General features: G+C 44.0%; 1 protein-coding gene across 1 annotated transcript in view; it reads left to right on the top strand.

Moving 5' to 3' along the window:
* Positions 1-18,927, top strand: part of LOC146833853 (2-5A-dependent ribonuclease-like) — a 234,500-nt gene that overhangs the window by 130,983 nt on the left and 84,590 nt on the right. The window contains exon 3 of the mRNA XM_085601754.1: positions 16,525-16,625. Within this exon, the coding sequence (XP_085457880.1) occupies positions 16,525-16,625 (101 nt within the window). The remainder of the gene's footprint in view (positions 1-16,524; positions 16,626-18,927) is intronic.

The raw sequence follows: 18,927 nt of genomic DNA on the forward strand, positions 1-18,927 counted from the left end.
ATGAGGGAATGCACTTCTACATTAGTGAAAGTCTGAGTTAGATAAGGGCACTTGCTTCTAGACCATAGGCGGCATCTGGCCGTTAGCAGAAAAGCTACTACTTATTCCAGGGAAGACAGATGACGAACTTGAATCTAAAGAGGAGAGAGTAGCCGATGAGGAAGAGGTTCCAGTGACTCGGAGAGGGAGAAGGGAGTAGATCCGCGACTGCGGAGGTGTGACTTCCAGGCGAAGCCGAGGCACAGAGGGAGAAGGGAACCTAGATGACCATTGAGCACAGGCTACATACGACTAAGGTGATGTCGACCCCTTTTTCTTTGAAGTGTATAACTTAACCTTTCACTTTCCTTGCAGGTTGTATATATGATGTATTCTGCGAATGTGCATGTGGCATTTAAATAAAGTATTTAGCTTGTCGTGAGTTAGCATGTGTTGTGTATTTTTGTATAGGAGGATAGCCTATTCTTTTAGTCAGAGTTAACTCAACATGAACAGAGGTTAATCCTGGTCAGGTAAGTGGTAACTGGATGAGGGGGAAACGAGCCCCTCGAACTAGAGAACAGGTTGTGCTCAACTAATAGTCTTTGTGTGATCTGATATATAGTAATCCCGATTCCCCTGTCGTGTACTACGGTAATAATAGGATGAGCTCGTGCTAAGGCTGCCGTCTGGTAGGAGATTCTGGGTCTGCTTGAGGCCGCGAGACTATGTGTGTTGCTGCCGTCTGGGTAGGAGATTCTGGGTCTGCCTGAGGCCGCGAGACTGTGTTGCTACCGTCTGGGTAGGAGATTCTGGGTCTGCCTGAGGCCGCGAGACTGTGTGTTGCTGCCGTCTGGGTAGGAGATTCTGGGTCTGCCTGAGACCGCGAGACTGTGTGTTGCTGCCGGCTGGGTAGGAGATTCTGGGTCTGAATGAGACCGCGAGACTGTGTGTTGCTGCCGTCTGGGTAGGAGATTCTGGGTCTGCCTGAGACCGCGAGACTGTGTGTTGCTGCCGGCTGGGTAGGAGATTCTGGGTCTGAATGAGACCGCGAGACTGTGTGTTGCTGCCGTCTGGTAGGAGATTCTGGGTCTGCCTGAGACCGCGAGACTTTGGTTGCTGAGATTGCGAGGCTGTGAGGTCTTGATATATATATATATAAAATAGGAATTCCCTGTCCTTAGGTGGGACATATATATAGTTATTTAGGTGTAAAAAGGCCCTAGGGAGGGGGTAACGTTCTGGTTTGGGTCAGAAGGGCTCTGTAGAGCGGGTTCCACCCGATCTGAAGACCCAAGCAGAACATTTGGCGTCACGAACTGTTTACGAAACCTGTGTGCGTTTTGTTTGTCTTATGTTTGCTTTCGGTGTGTGCGTGGTTTTCTTTGCATTCTTTTTTATATATTTGCGTGTATAGTTTTTTTCTCTCTCTTTCTCTCTTCCTTTCTTTTCTCTGCGTTTCTTTTTCTTTCTTTTTCGCGATGTTTTCTAAGAAATCTAAATCTACTCTTAAATTGTCCGTTGATATTCCCGGATGGGATTCAACGCCTTATGGAGCCTTAGCCCGTGAGTGGGCTGACTCTACTGGTCTGAGTGAAAATTGGAACTCTTCTTTGGAGTCGGCGGAACCGGCTGACGTGATTACTTGTTTGCAGACGGCACCTGTATTGAAGGGTGAGGAGGTTCCCGCTTTGGGGCGCAGAGGTTGGGTTATTCTGTCTGCGTATCGGATTCTGCATGAGAGATTGTTGAAATTACAGATCTCTCTTAAGGATGTGGAGGCACACTTTGTTGAGATTCAGAATTCTAATACTCTATTGCGGTGTCAAAATAAGTTGCTTTCTGACAAACTTGACACTTACCAAACGGTTGCCGAAAGGGCGGCTGTGCGGATTGCTCGTTATAAGTACAAGAACAGGCGTGGTCGAGTTTCGACGCGTAAGGTGCGTCTGGTCGTGGCTAAAGCTGGACTAGATTGGAACCCTGATGAGTGGGATGGTAATATCTGGGACTCGAGTACGTCTTGTTCCTCGGGTGAGGAGTCTGCTACGCACGAGTTTTCTCGTTCTCGTCATGAATGTAAGTTTGCTTCTCGCACCTCTGATGGTGCACCCCGTGATTGCGCTCGTTCTTCGGGCGGGATCGATGCTTCTTCCACTGATTGTCCCTCTACTAGTACTGCTCGAGCTCCTTGTGATGCTCGTCCCGTGGTTTCTGCGCATCCGGTTTTTCGTCGGAAGTTGCAGCAGTCTCCCAATGCTCCGCAGGGTGTTTCTTTAGACTGTTTAGAAGATTTTACCCAACAAGAAATTAGTGATATTTTGCAGCGCTTTCGGCAGCGGACTGGTGAGGCCTTGCTCACATGGATGGTGCGCCTTTATGAACTAGGCGCTGCTGGTATTATGTTGGATACTGGCGATTGTTTGAAATTTTGTTCTTTGAGTTTGGATTCTACTGTGCAAGATCATTTTCGTAACTATAATGGTGGTGGTCAAATTTCTTTGCTCCAATTGGCGACTGAGGGTTGTAATTTGAAGTATCCTACTGAATCTGACTGGCCTGTCAATGACAAGCAGTGGTATACCTTGCGTGATGCTGCGCAACGTCTTAAGGAGGAAGTGATGAAAACGGCTATTTTTCTGGGCACTGCTGACAGGTTGCTTGATGGGATGTTGACTTCTTCTGTGCGGAATCGTATCATTCGCTCTTCTCCTGTTGCCTACAAGCAGGTCATGATGACTTTGTTGATTAACCAGACTAGTAATGTATTATCTACGGTGTTGGAATCGGTACGCCAACTCGGTGAGTTGGGTGAGTGGTTTAAACCTGAACGTCAGTCCCGGCCTGACACTCGTACTCCTGGTGAATATAAATTTACTAGACGTGATATCTTTACTGGTCTTTTGGCTGATGGTGTACGTCGGGAGGACATTGATGGTGAGACTACTGCTCGTTTGTGGGAGTTGTTTCGCAAACGGGGCTTGGATCGAAAGGAGGGTGCCCGGCGTGTTCGAACGACTGAGTGTGATCGTGGTTGTTCTGATGGTAGCGGTGATGACGATCGCCGTGGGCGCTCTGATCGTCGTGATGATCGGCGTCCTGTACGTGATCTGTCCCCCCGTCGAGAGCGGGACAGGGAGAGAGAGGGGGAAAAGGAAAGGGGGAGAAATGATCATGCTTACAGCAGGCGTAGAGATGATAGGGACCAATCTCCTGAGTTGAGGAGGAGAGAGGATCGTCACAGCTTGGTTGATCGTAACCCGCGGTACAATACTGAAGACTCGAATCCGTTCCGTACGGGGAATGGATATGAACAGGAGGTACCGATACCTAAGAAACGTGAGAGTCTTTATCCTGATTTGTCCTGGTACACAGAATGCAGTAAGAATGACTAGGAAATAGGTCAAGCTCCGGTACACAGATGGGCTCACAGAGATAATAGACCCTATGTAGATATTGATATTTATTGGAGACATCGTAATATCCAAAGGGCCCGAGCATTAGTTGATACAGGAGCGGAGGCCACTCTTATTCATGGAAAATCAAAGAAATTTACAGGGCAGCCTTTTACTATTACCGGATTAGGAGGAAAAGAAACCCCTGCAGTTCAAACTTTGCTTGAAATGAGAATAGGTAGAATCCCTAGAAAGGAATATTCTGTATTAGTGGTGCCACTCTTAGAATTCATAATTGGAATTGATATTTTGAAGGGAATGACGTTGCATCTTGATGATGGGTGTTACCAATTTGGAACGACGCATTATATCTCGTCCAGACCTATACGGGTTGGTCGTTTAAGGATGCCCCCCATACAAGTTCCCCAGGCGACCAAAGTGGTTTGTCAGAAGCAGTATCGTATTCCGGGTGGTCATGAAGAGATTAGTACCACCATTCAGGAGTTGGTTGATGCAGGCGTTATAACCCCAGTTACTTCTGCTTGGAATAATCCTGTTTGGCCGGTGCGTAAGAGTGATAATTCTTGGCGCATGACTGTTGATTATCGAGAATTGAACAAACACACGCCCTCTTTGACTGTTGCAGTACCGGATGTTATCACCTTGATTGAAAGAATCCAAATACATCCAGGTACGTGGTATGCGTCCATCGATATTGCTAATGCTTTCTTTTCTATTCCAATTGCCCCTGAGTGTCAGGAACAGTTCAGTTTTACGTGGAATGGACGTCAGATGACGTTTAGAAGTCTTCCTCAGGGCTATGTGCATAGTCCTACGATTTGTCACTGGCTGGTGGCAGAACATTTGTCTGAGGTACCTGTTCATCCCAAAATTCAGATATGTCATTATATTGATGATGTTTTGATCCAAGGCGAAACACAAGAGGATGTTCAGACACAATTAGATAGAGTCATTGAGTGTCTGCGTGAGAAAGGTTGGGAGATCAATCCGGATAAATTACAAGGTCCGTCTCAAGCTGTAAAATTTTTAGCTATTAATTGGCACGAGGGACACCGCGAGGTGATCCCTCAAGTTAAACAGAAGATTCTTGATTTTTCGGTTCCGAGGAATAGGAAGGAAGCCCAGAGCTTCATTGGCTTATTTGGTTTTTGGTGCCAGCATATTCCTCATTTGAGTCAAATATTGGCCCCTTTGTACCGAATTACACGTAAAAAGAATGCATTTGAATGGGGTAAGCAACAGCAAGATGCATTTAGTCTGGCGAAAGAGGCAATTCAACATGCTATGGATCTATGGCCTGTACGTGATGGTGATGTGGATTTGAATGTGTCTGTGCAAGGCCCTTATGCAAATTGGAGTCTATGGCAGAAACAAGGCAGGAGTAAGGTACCGTTAGGGTTTTGGACCAAAAAGCTACCTGATGCTGGTGAGCGTTATACACCCTTTGAGAAACAGCTACTTGCTTGTTATTGGGCTTTGGTGGATACCGAGCAATTGACTTTGGGACATGACATATTTTTGCGTCCTGAAATTCCTATTATGCAGTGGGTTTTGAGTTCACCAAAAACTCATCGAATTGGGCATGCTCAGGAGGAGAGTGTGATTAAATGGAAATGGTATATACAAGACAGGGCACGTGTGGGTCCGAAAGGAGTTGCGTTTTTACATGAGCAAGTGGCGCAAGCACCATCGACTGAGACTGAGAGTGAGTGTTCCGTACCTTTAGAACAGGAGTCTCCTGTCAAGTGGGGTAGACCTTTTGATGATTTGTCCGTTGAGGACAGAAACCATGTTTGGTTCACAGATGGGTCAGCGAAGTTTATTGGAACGACACGGCACTGGAAGGCGGTGTCTTATAATCCGGTCACACAGAAACTGTTGAGCACAACTGGTGAAGGGAAGAGTAGCCAATTTGCCGAGCTTTACGCTGTTTACCAAGTTTTGAAACAAGAGTTACCTGGTACATGTCATATTTTCACCGATTCCTGGTCCACTGCCAATGGACTGGCTGTTTGGTTGCCGACCTGGCATTCCCATAATTGGAGGTTACACTCCAAAGAATTGTGGGGAAAAGAGTTATGGCAAGAGATTTGGGAGATGCTCCCACAGAGTACTGTTACCATCTTCCATGTGGATGCTCACACCCCAATAGACTCCCTTGACAAATTTTTTCATAACATTGCAGATGAAAAATCTAAAATTGCTGAGGCAGTGGTGGACAGACAAGATCCTGATATTGCGGGATTGGCGAAATGGGCACACCAGAAGGCAGGACACTTTTGAGAGAAGGCCACTAGCAGGTGGGCTGCTGATAGAGGAATTTATATTCCCCTGGATCTAATCAAAAATGTTATTTTACATTGTCCCGTTTGCCAGCATATCAGACAGCGTAAGGTACCCCAAATTGTTAGAGGCCATTTACATCGCGGGAAACTGCCCGCTCAAATTTGGCAGATTGATTACATCGGACCCCTTCCCATGAGTAGAAATTGTCAATATGTTTGCACAATTGTCGATACATATAGTGGCTTGCTGGTAGCTCTTCCATGTAAGCAAGCCACCCAATTGAATACCATAAAAACATTAGAATTGATTATGATGTATTATGGTGTGCCATTCCAAATTCAATCTGATAATGCATCCCATTTTCGTGGAAGATTGGTACAGGAATTCTGTGTGGAAAATAATATTGAATGGATATTTCATATACCCTACTACCCGCAGGCCTCAGGCCTAGTGGAGAGATTGAATGGCCTGCTAAAGGATCAATTACGAAAGTTAACAGATGACAAGTATAAAAATTGGCGAGACTTTTTACCCCAAGCACTATTGATCCTGAATAATCGTCCTTTTTTAAATGCTGAATCTCCACTTATGCGTTTGTTTCCCCCAAATGTTGAGACTATGCCTAATGTAATCAATGAAACTGTGATGTATTGGGAAATTACTCCCGGAGCTCTGGCTCCATGCAGAGCGACCCCAGGGTCGGCAGGTTTAGACTTGCATGCCATGGATGACACCGTTCTGGAAAGTAAGAATCGGGTCATCATGGCTACCGGTGTTGGTATTCATATACCACCTGGAAATTTTGGATTGATCGCCCCTAGATCGGGGCTGGCTGTAAAAGGCATCCAGGTACTTGGAGGAGTTATCGACAGCGACTATCAGGGAGAGATTAAGGTACTTCTGCTAAATAGCAGTGAGATTGACCTACTGATACACCGCACCGACCGAGTGGCTCAATTACTCATTATGCCTGTTTTCAGTGGTGAAATAATGAAAGGCACTGCCCCAACTTTGCTAACTGTACGTGGCCAGAAAGGCTTTGGCTCTACGGATAACCCTGGGGCCAGGGTTTGGGTGCAATCGCCTAAGAATCCCCCTGAACAAGCAGAGGTTATTGCCACCGGTCAGGACAATACCATTTTGGTTATGAGGCCAGGGAAAGATAGCTGGGAAGCTGTCCCAGCTGATAAATGTTATTTACGAGAATGATTAATGCCTGTATTTGGTTCTTTTTCAGATCATTCTTTGGATTGTTGCTGCAGGATGTGTCGGTCTTGGACTGCTTTCGGATTGCTTCGGAGAGAGAGAAGGGATCCCCTCAACCCGGGATGAACTGGGAACTCGAGTGTTGCGTTCCTTCAATGCGTGGGATTCGTCATCGAACTTTTGGACATTACTGGCCAAGAGAGTGACTGATGCCCCTCACTTCTGTTTGACACCGATGAGATCTGTGCACGACATTCTTGCGACTTGCCTAGTTGCTGTCCCCGCCTCACTGGAGACTTTAATCAGTATCTTTAACATTTCGAAGGCTCGTCCGAATATTATCCTGGGTGATTTTGCTACCCATGCATATTGTCCTTTATGTATTGAACTGCCGAATGGCCAACTCCCCATCCAGTCCCAAATAATTACGTATAATATCACACAAGGTGACCTATGCTTCTTTCTTACATGTAATCCTAATGCAATTTCTGAATGCATACGCCTCAAGTTAAGAGGCGCCACTTCCTTCACACCTCACGAACGGACTTTGTGTTTCCAGAGGACACCGACCACATGTGTCTCAGTCCAGAACAATATGACTTGCAATAGTTTGGTAGTTACTCCCAGTCACTATCGTGCGATGTTGCTACCTGCCGGATGGCTTTTCTCATGTGGTAATACTTCCTGGCCATACGTCCCTGCAAACATTTCCGGAGGCCCGTGTGCCATTACTAGATTGAGTTTACTTATGTTTTCCTCACATCCAAATGCTAACTCTCGTGTGCTTCGAGATACTATTATGTTACCAGAGGATTGTGACTCATCTTTGCATTTATATTCCAAGTCTGAATATCTTAGCCTAGCTGTTTCAATTATTGGTGTTCCTGCTTTGGCGGTTTACAATGCCAAATCCATTGGGAAAATGGCTTGCTGGATGGTGAAATCTATTAATCATACTTCTACAGTCTTGTCTGACTTGCTATTAGACGCCCAGGGTGAACGTAGGGCCATTTTGCAAAATAGAGCAGCCATTGATTATCTTTTGCTTAAACATGGACATGGTTGCTCGGACTTTGAAGGCCTTTGCTGTTTTAACTTATCTGATCATACACAATCCATTCGTGCACACATAGATAAATTGCATGACTTAACTGATGAAGTTAAAAAACACATTGATCAGGGCTGGTTTGGTTACCGGACATGCATATGCTACGCCACACATTAGGTGGCATTTTGATTGCTATTGCTGTTTTGATTTCTATCTGTTGTTTTATTCAGTGTATCCCTTCACTGCTTCAATTCTGCACATTTGGTACTAGACATAGATCGGTTAGTTTTGTTTCATATTATTCTTCCACCGATGTTAGTTCTGTTTAATAGATGTATAATAGACTGAAGTCAAGGGTGAAATGTACTGCTTGATTTTCCCGGCCTTCTTGTGTTGTAGAGCGATCCATATGACTTCAGTCTCTTTCCATCCAAGTCTAAGGACTAGAGTAGTGAATAGGGCCTATCTATTAGACACTTTGACACAATCCCGTGCTCCTACCCATAGATCAGGGCCTACATACATAGCCTAGGGGATAGATTCGTTAGCATTGAGGATAACCTGCCCTATAGTGAGGGTGTTTCATGGAGTCGTGCTGAATTCAGGCCTGGTAGGCCTCAGACAGGAGAGACTCCATCTTTCTTTCTGCTCCGGCAGCTTGGGATGCTTCTAGGTCAAATGTAATGTTTTAGTTATGAGGTGTTATTCGCTCGGAGAGAACCGGTTCAGGCCGGCCCTTATCGAAGGAGTGTATTTCTCCCCTGCCGAAGACACTACATCAGGCCGGCCGGCTGGGAACGTGTCCTTGGCACGGGGAGGTACAGGAATTTGGTGGGCGGCAGGTTTCGAGCTGGAAATTTCCATGAGGGAATGCACTTCTATATTAGTGAAAGTCTGAGTTAGATAAGGGCACTTGCTTCTAGACCATAGGCGGCATCTGGCCGTTAGCAGAAAAGCTACTACTTATTCCAGGGAAGACAGATGACGAACTTGAATCTAAAGAGGAGAGAGTAGCCGATGAGGAAGAGGTTCCAGTGACTCGGAGAGGGAGAAGGGAGTAGATCCGCGACTGCGGAGGTGTGACTTCCAGGCGAAGCCGAGGCACAGAGGGAGAAGGGAACCTAGATGACCATTGAGCACAGGCTACATACGACTAAGGTGATGTCGACCCCTTTTTCTTTGAAGTGTATAACTTAACCTTTCACTTTCCTTGCAGGTTGTATATATGATGTATTCTGCGAATGTGCATGTGGCATTTAAATAAAGTATTTACCTTGTCGTGAGTTAGCATGTGTTGTGTATTTTTGTATAGGAGGATAGCCTATTCTTTTAGTCAGAGTTAACTCAACATGAACAGAGGTTAATCCTGGTCAGGTAAGTGGTAACTGGATGAGGGGGAAACGTGCCCCTCGAACTAGAGAACAGGTTGTGCTCAACTAATAGTCTTTGTGTGATCTGATATATAGTAATCCCGATTCCCCTGTCGTGTACTACGGTAATAATAGGATGAGCTCGTGCTAAGGCTGCCGTCTGGTAGGAGATTCTGGGTCTGCTTGAGGCCGCGAGACTATGTGTGTTGCTGCCGTCTGGGTAGGAGATTCTGGGTCTGCCTGAGGCCGCGAGACTGTGTGTTGCTACCGTCTGGGTAGGAGATTCTGGGTCTGCCTGAGGCCGCGAGACTATGTGTGTTGCTACCGTCTGGGTAGGAGATTCTGGGTCTGCCTGAGGCCGCGAGACTGTGTGTTGCTGCCGTCTGGGTAGGAGATTCTGGGTCTGCCTGAGGCCGCGAGACTGTGTGTTGCTACCGTCTGGGTAGGAGATTCTGGGTCTGCCTGAGACCGCGAGACTGTGTGTTGCTGCCGGCTGGGTAGGAGATTCTGGGTCTGAATGAGACCGCGAGACTGTGTGTTGCTGCCGTCTGGGTAGGAGATTCTGGGTCTGCCTGAGACCGCGAGACTGTGTGTTGCTGCCGGCTGGGTAGGAGATTCTGGGTCTGAATGAGACCGCGAGACTGTGTGTTGCTGCCGTCTGGTAGGAGATTCTGGGTCTGCCTGAGACCGCGAGACTTTGGTTGCTGAGATTGCGAGGCTGTGAGGTCTTGATATATATATATATATATAATAGGAATTCCCTGTCCTTAGGTGGTACATATATATAGTTATTTAGGTGTAAAAAGGCCCTAGGGAGGGGGTAACGTTCTGGTTTGGGTCAGAAGGGCTCTGTAGAGCGGGTTCCACCCGATCTGAAGACCCAAGCAGAACAGTAAGAGAAGCGGAACGGGAAATTTTTAGGGATCTGGACCAGATTTTTATCCCAAAGAGCAACAGACCAATAACATCCCAAATCCGATTCTCGATCCGAGTTCTAGTTTAGACTTAACACGATCTGGATTGGGGGATGAAAAACATGTATAGATAAGAGAAGCTTTAGGAAGGGTAAAAAGAATTTTAAGGAGAGGAGTTTGAGAAATAGATGAAGTTGAGGAAGGAAGGGAGTAGTAGATGTCAAGAATAATTGCCATAAGAATGGTCACTTCTTGCAAAAAGGAGCGAGGGTAATGAAATAAGAATTGAGATTGGGGAAAGGACCAAGGTAAGACTCCATCAAAGAGCTGATTAACCCACATGACACCTCTTGATCTCCAAGTATTCTAAAAAATGGGTCTGTTTAGAGGAATAAGCGAATTATGCCAAATAGGGGTCTCTAAAAAGGATTCACAGGTAATAGAGGTAGGGTGGACCAAGGGTTTCAAGAGGGAAGAGGTATGTCTAAATAAGGGAAGGGAAGTATAGGATTTTTTGGCGGAAAAACGTATAACTTCGTTGAGAGAGAAGGGTAACAATAGTGTTTGTTCTATGGAGAGCCAAAGGGGAGTAAAAGGAGAAGGTTCTGATGTAAGCCATCTGGAGGCCTGATGTAACGAGAAGCATTTATGGTAGAGACGAAAATCTTGGAAGTTGATTCCACCATTCGATTTTGGTTTACGAAGAGATGCTAAAGCAATTCTAGACTTTTTATTTTTCCAAAGAAATCTTGAAAGACAGGAGTCTAGACGTTTAAAAGGTATATTGGGGATATGAACGGGAAGCATGGAGAAGATATATATTAGAATAGGGGCTATCATCATCTTAATCGAGTACAACCGCACCCACCAAGAAAGAAAGAGAGGATTCCAAGAGGAGAATGAATTGAAGAGGCAATGGAATGGTATTAGAGAACCATATACCCAGATACTTAATTTTCAAACAATTCCAGGCAAACCCAGTAGAGGAGAAGAAATGAGGAAGGCAGAATTTTGTAAGAGGCAGAATTTCAGTCTTGTCTGAATTAATTTTATACCCGGAAACCTGTGAAAAAGAGTTAAATTCAAGTAATAAGGGAGGAATAGACGTTTCAGGAGCAGAAATGAACAGAAGAATATCATCTGCATATGCAGAAAGTTTCAACTGACTATCACCATAAGGAAAACCGGAAATTGAATCATTGTTTCGAATAGAGGTCAAAATAGGTTCAATGGCTAGAACGAAAAGAAGTGGGGATAAAGGACAGCCTTGACGAACACCACGCTGAAGAGAAAAGTTAGAGGAAACGTGACCATTAACTAGGACCGAAGCTTTAGGAGCAGAATATAGCAGGGAGATAAGAGATATGAATTTAGGGCCAAAACCTTGCCAGCGTAATGAAGCAAACAAAAAAGACCAATCAACTCTGTCAAAAGCTTTCTCTGCATCAACAGAAATAGCAGCTAGAGGAATAGGAAGGGATGAGGCTTTATTTAATACTTTGAGGAAAAGACGAGAGTTATCAGAGGTAAGTCTACCTTTAATAAAGCCACATTGCTCCTTACCAATAAGATGGGGCATAGGGGGATCCAGGCGTAGAGCAAGCAGTTTAGCAAATAATTTATAATCCACATTGACTAAAGATATCGGCCGATAATTTTTACAAAATTGGGGATCGCGGCCTTCCTTGGGAATGAGGCAAATGGTGGCTTCTTGGAAAGTTCCTGCTGTCTTACCAGATAAGTAAAATGTTTGGAAGAGCACTAAAAAGTCTAGGGAGTAAGAGATCAGAAAAGTGCATATAAAATTCAACAGAAAAACCATCTGGCCCAGGTGATTTTCCATTAGTGAGGGTGTTCAAGGCTTTGGAAAGTTCAGCAAGTGAAAGGTCATGTTCAAGATCAAGAAAATTAAGATGAGAAGTAGAGGGAGTAGGAAGTTTCTCAAAATAGGTTTGAATAAGAGAGGAAGCGGGAGGAGATTCTGGTGTGTAAAGAGTTTGATAAAAAAGTTGAAATTGATCAAGTATTTACTGGTCTTTATGTAAAAGGGAGTTATTGGAAGAGTAAATAGAGTCTATAAAGGTACGCTCTTTACGTGATTTAAGATAATTAGCCAAGAGCTTTCCTGATTTGTTACGGCCGAAATAATAACGAGCGCTACTACGAAGGAGTATTGAGGATGCGTTATCAGTAGTAGATTTGTTGAATTCAAGTTTAGCTCGTATGAGGTCTGGTGAAATGGAATTAGTTGAGGAGATGTAAAATTCATGTTCTAAAGACTTAATATGAGCCAATATAGTTTTCCGTTTGTGAAGAAAGTGCTTCTTTTTCTTAGAGACAAAATCAATAATGAACCCTCTTGCTGTAGCTGTAAAGGAGTCCCAAAGAAGATGGGGGGACGAAGTGGGGTCATAATTGAGCAAAAAGAATTTGTTAGCAAAGGAGCGAAAAGAAGAAGAGAAGAGAGGATCAGTAAGAAGAGAGTTATTAAAGCGCCAGCGGGAAGATTTAGGATGTGGGGGGAGTGGATCAAGGTCCGTTACAATTGGGGCATGATCCAAAATAACTATGGGCGCGATAGAAGAGGATAAGAGATTTTGGGATAAAGATTGAGAGAGAAAGATGTAATCAAGACGAGAAAGATGCATGAGGGGGAGTGAAAAAGGAGTAATCAAGAGTATCAGGATGTGAGAGTCTCCAAGAATCAATGAGATGTGATTGGAAAATAGTGTCAAGGAATTGTTTGTGGGTCTTATGAGGTGTAAAATGGACAGTTGACTTGCAATCAAGAAACGGGTCTACAATCTGGTTACAATCACCAACTAAAATAAACATGGCATCTCGATATTGAATACATTTTGTTGTGATTAAAGGCCAAAAAGAACAATCAGGTTGTGTAGGACCATAAACATTAAAGACAGTTAAAGGTACAGAATTAATTAATAGTTTAGCTAATACCCATCTACCTTCAGTATCATTATCTTGTGACAAAACTTTACATTTTAGTTTCTTGTGACATAAAATAGCAACACCATTTTTTTTTATTGGTAGATGGTGAGAATAAAACCGTACCCACCCAGCTTCTTTTCAACTTAAGCGATTCGGCTTCTGTAAGATGAGTCTCTTGTAAAGGAACCATGTCTGGGTTATAAGAAGCCAGGTGGAAAAGTATTCTCTGTCGATTAATAGGTTTAATAAAACCTTCTACGTTCCAGGAGATAACTTTGAATGTAAAAACAGCAAAAATGTAAAAGAAACAAAAAGCTACAGTGACAAAAAGAGAGAAAAGAATGCCAATAAGTAAAAGAAAAAAAGGATGAGAAAAAAGAGGAAGTTTAGAGAAGGAGCTGAAAAAACACGAGGAAAAAAATTTGAAAACTGCATATATAGAGAAGGAAAGAATAGGTATAGACAAAGGAAAGAAAAAAAGTATAACCAATAGGTAAGAGGGAAAGAGAAGGAAAAGAAGGGAAGGAAAAGAAAGAAAAAATCACAAGAAGAGACCGTACATATCCAAAAAGGATGACTGAGGGTAACATACCTGAGGGGGAGAAGAGAAAAGAGGACAATGGGGCAATGGCCACACTCAACAAGACGAGCCTCCCATAATTGGGAGTCCGAACCGAACCAGGACGGAAGGACGCAGGAAGGGAGCCACATGGGTTGAAGAAAAATAAACCAACCCATCTATATGGATAAACAAAATAGACGATTATCAGGAAAATATAAAAGGATAGAAACAACCAGCTAACAAGCAACACGAAAGATAGGAAGTCTTAAGACCAATGATATCTAAAAAGAACAGACATGAAAAGAAGTAAACATTAAAGGGAACTAAACTAAAACTATTTAAGGAACATCAAAAAGACAAAACTGCATTGTAACTAGTAACAAGAAGTACGGATACAGGAACACAAAACCTGTGAGGAAAAAAAAAAGGTTAAATGATCAACCATTAGAAGAAGTGGAAGTATCCATGCCATCGGGAGTTTGAATAAAGATTTTAAGTTCCGCAGGATTTTGAAAGGTCCAGGTTTGGTATTGGTATGTGACTTTGAAGATACATGGGTGAAATAAACCATATCTAGCACCAAGAGTTCGCAGAGGAGCACGAAGGTTCAGGAATTCTTTTCTTCTAGTCGCAGTAGCATTGGAGACGTCTTGAGAAAGAAACACCATTTGACCCAGCCAGGAAATTTGACATTTAGATCTAACTGCAGAGAGAACTGAAAGAAGATCTGTAAATTTCAGGAAAAGAATAAGGACTCCTTGTGGTTTCGCTGAGGCAGATGACCGAGGACCGAGCCTGTGAGCTCTTTGGATGCTGAGAGAAGTGGTAGATGGCATATCTAAATGTTTCGGAAGAAAGTAGTGAAGAATGATACAGGGTCGTCCCCTTCCAGAGATTCCGGCAGTCCGTAGATGCGTAGGTTATTCATCCTGTTCCTATTTTCTAAGTCCTCAGTATGTTGCTGAAGAGCGAGAACCGACTTTTCCATGGAGGAAATTAGTTGTGAGTTAACTGGTATCTCTAAGACTTGCTGCTCCACCGACGTCACTCTGTTATCCATTGCAGACCATTTCTCCTCAAGAAATTGCATTTTGTTATTGGTTTCCTCTACAAACGGCCGCAAAGCGCATATCTCTTCTAAAAGTAGTTCCATAGAAATGGGAGATGGTACTTTATCAGGAGAGGGAGGATCCTGTTTCAGGCGTTTAGAGGATGCTGCAGGTGAGGAGGATTTGCTTGCAGAAGGTTGTGTCGAAGAAGAACGGTTAGAGACCACGCCAGCCATTTGGCCTGTGTTATAAGATCAGTCCGATGCTGAGGAAAATGAAGATGTTGCTGAAGGAGCACGTTTAGAAGGATTAAAAACAAACTTTGGACTGCGCAGCTTTCCCATAAATATCTAACCTTCAGGGCGTAGAATGTACGGTGTACAATTATAATGAAGGTAGATAGGACAAAAAATGTTCCAAGGAGATCATGTTGAATAAGTTGATGAAGGGCTGCTCTAACAAAAGTTTAGGCAGACAAGGGAATACACCACTCACAGGTAATGCTGGATCTCCTATGCAGAATATATAAACGAGGAAGGCAATTGAGGCAAATAAGTGTCCCTCAATAGATGCTCATAGAACCCTCAGCAACAAAATATAGAGTCACATGAAAACAACAAAGGGGTAGAAATGCAACCAGCAAACCCATCAATATGTCAAGATTCTGAGGAGGCTCACACACAAAATGGCGGGCAGCTTGAGGAGACAAACACAGCAATGAAGCAACATGGCGTGATAAGAGCAGAAGTTATCCTCCTTGGTTGCAGGGTATAAGCAACCCTCCAGAGAAGAAACAAGGAACTACTAAGGAAGCCAGCATGTAAAGAGCATTTCCGTAAAAGTGGCGGTTCCGGATGGTGAGGCGCGCATATCCAAAATGGCGGGCGTCCTCAGGGAATGGGTGTAGCGATGAAAATAACATTAAGCGCAACGCGCCAAAATCCGAAAATAGTCTCACCGGAGGCTCGAAACATTCCGGAACACAATGCAAGCGGTTGACAGCGAGTGGCTGAGCTGAAAACGCATCGGCAGTTCACAAATGGGGCCCGGTGCGGCGGAGCGGAATCCCTAGGTGGCCATCTTGTGCGGCGCCTTAGCCACGCCCCCCGGCATTGTAGATCTTAAACAGTCCGGAGTGATTCTAGCCGTACCTGTACACTTGGTCTGAGACTGTGAGGTTGTAGTATGATCTATATGGAAGAGACAGGTGTGCTGGGTGTGTTCCTAACTTGTGGCATGGTCAGGATGGCAAATGTCACTGCCGCTGTGCGTGTCGGTGTTTACAGGGTATGTGAAAAGTGAAAGAGCAGGCATCATCATGCAGCATTTATGCAGAATTCTTGTTCTCTGAGTCATTGCACAATGGTTGTTTTGCTCTGTACATTTCATCTTACATAAGGGTGCATTGGTTGTATAACACTTCACTCGGGCTTAGGTTTTGCTCTTTTAAGTTTAGAGTGTTGTGATATGTTGATAAATGTTTTACCATATCAACCACTTCCCACGCTTGTAAAATAATCCATGGTCAGTTATACATGATTTTACTTGGGGAAACAATCGGCACATCTCATTTAGATAAGGTTTTCAATCAAGTGGAAAAAACCTCTGCCTTACCCCAAGTCTTCACTGTACAATTATGTAACCTGTTAATGGTGTCGATATATGAGAAAAGCCCATTGAAATTGCTGGTGTTTCTAAATCAAACAGATGAATGGTACTTATGAAAGTGTTTCCACTGTCCTTAGATTACAGGGGGAAATGTTACCTCGCAGACTTTGACAAGAGCCGGCAATTTGAAGGCAGCGATGATAGTGTAAAGCGAGAGCTGATCATAAAAGACATGAAGGTAAGCCGTAGAGGCTTCCAGCTACATAAGTTTCTCTGCAAAGTGCTTTGTGTCCTTTCGGTTGTCTCTAGTTTCTCTGCAGAAAGTGGTGTCCGCGCTTTTCTGTTCTTGATCTCCTTGTAGGAAATGGTGTCTGTCCTTCCACCCTCCATGTTGGCGTTTCTCCTTCCAAATAGCAAAGCGGATGATGTATTTTCCTTCCTCTCAATGTGATTCTTTCTGCTGGTTGTAGGGTCTGTCTTAGCTCCCAAGGAACGGATCACGCACCGATGCAGTAAACAAGGGAATCATAACCCAGAGGTGAAATCACACCAGTATCAGCACAAGTTGAACACGATTTTGAAGGATATTTTGGTTTATGAAGCTTGATCAGCTAACAGTTTTTGTAATAGAGAAGGGCAGCAACTTAAAATTGTGCGAAAAATGTCATTGCTTCACAGCCTTGTACGTGATGACTCATCATACAAAGGAATACCTTCTTACAGTGTTGCTGTTATACTTTTGAGGAATACATTAATGTAGTTGTAGGTTTGTTTTTCTTTCTCTATATCACTACTAGCTTAACCTGTCCTGTGTGCTGGGATCTGGAAGCTTCCACTGCCTGACGGTGAAGCACCTGCTGTGTGCTCTTAGTAGAGACCTTTAGTGAGGTGGTCGGATAGGAAACCTTAGTTGAGAGCCATGGACCTGAAAATAACATTGCATTTGGTAAAGTTTCTGGAACAAAAAAATTCAATGCCCCTCTCACACCTGCTAGCCCCTGAATAACACATCCTGATGATAATAATGATTGAGTAGAAAAGGAATCGGAAATGCCAAAAGAGATCGGTGATTAACAACAATCTTAGTCTTACACGTGACACATTGCAGCATTTTCTGAGAGACTGTTAAGACAGTCAAATTACCCAGGTGTCGCCCTGTGTGATCCCCTTGGGATCAGAATGCAGAGCAGGGAAGTAGATAATGTGAGACGAACCAAACTTTGTGTACTATCAAATGTATTTTTTACGAAACCCAGAGCAAACAATACCCTAGAGGGCAAGTGACTACTAGTTTTGGAATGCCACTTGTCCTGAGCTGGATTAAAACAGCATGGAAATTCCTTCCAGGCAGTCAATCTACTGGGGATGTGGCATCTGACCAGGTGCCAGTCTTTCTTGGGTGGTCACCTCTGTGAGGACTGTTGCTTTCTGAACGGTGATTCACAGAGTTCTGTGACAGTGAAGTAAAAGCCTGGAAGGCAGGCGTGTAAATTCCGGCGAGGGAAGATATAATGGGACCGCGTCCTGGGTCAGTATTTAGGAAAGCGATGGTTTGAAGAAAGTTTCAAAGATTGAGGTAGTTAGCACAACCAATGCTGGGTCCACACGCGCATTCATAAGTGGGTTGCAGAAGAGCTGAAGCCAATTTATGGAAAAACTGTAATTACCATAGTTCTTTGCTTCCTAATACTCGGGCAGTTTCTTCCACACTTGCTGCCAAGGACTGGTCGCTTTGCAGATCTCTCAACTTTCCTTCTTGATTTCCCGCGGAATGGGTGACTCTGCCCAGTAGCCACGGTTCCACTGTGCGAATAATATTCAGGAGAAAGATATCAAGTGTCTCCTAAAGAGCGTTCCCGTTAGGAGGCAAAGCCAAAAATGGCAAAAAGACTCCTTGCCGATATTGGTGATTCCTGATTGTTGATGATGGCTAATACAAGAGTTGATAAAGCTAGGTACAAAAACCACACGGAAGGGTAGAGTGTGAACCCAGCATAAAGACTTCAGAATTAAATAATTCCGAAGGGAACTCCGCTGCAGAAAAAAATGATAAAAAAAGTAGTAATGGCCAAAAAGGCTTCCAAATTAATAATGAATGTGACGGAAAATAGCGGAATTAATTTTTTGGGATGCATCCATATCAAGTCAATGCTTCTGTATAGGAGGCCCAGACAGAAAAAAATATTACAATACAGGAAAAAGTGTTAGAAACATCTTAGATAAGCAACTTCAAACACCAAACACTGGGAAAGTATCAATCATAGACCAGAATCGATTTAAGGCCAGCCACACTTCCTTCTTCAGGAGTCTTCACGGCGTGAGATGAAGAACGCCTTGTTGGACACCCTTCCTATTTTCAATGCTCCTGCCCCCTGCAAGCAATCCCTTCAGGCTGGCACTCCACATGGCCCACGGAACAGCCTTCCAACAGGCCGTGGAGTTGCTGACACTGACTGGGCAGTACAGGAGAATAGGCCTCACCATGTGCTGAGAACGAGGACCACCATCTCAGGCAGATTTAACACCTATCAACCTGGATC

This window comes from Triturus cristatus, chromosome 4_2 (genome assembly GCF_964204655.1).
Source record: "Triturus cristatus chromosome 4_2, aTriCri1.1, whole genome shotgun sequence".
Classification (NCBI taxonomy): domain Eukaryota; kingdom Metazoa; phylum Chordata; class Amphibia; order Caudata; family Salamandridae; genus Triturus; species Triturus cristatus.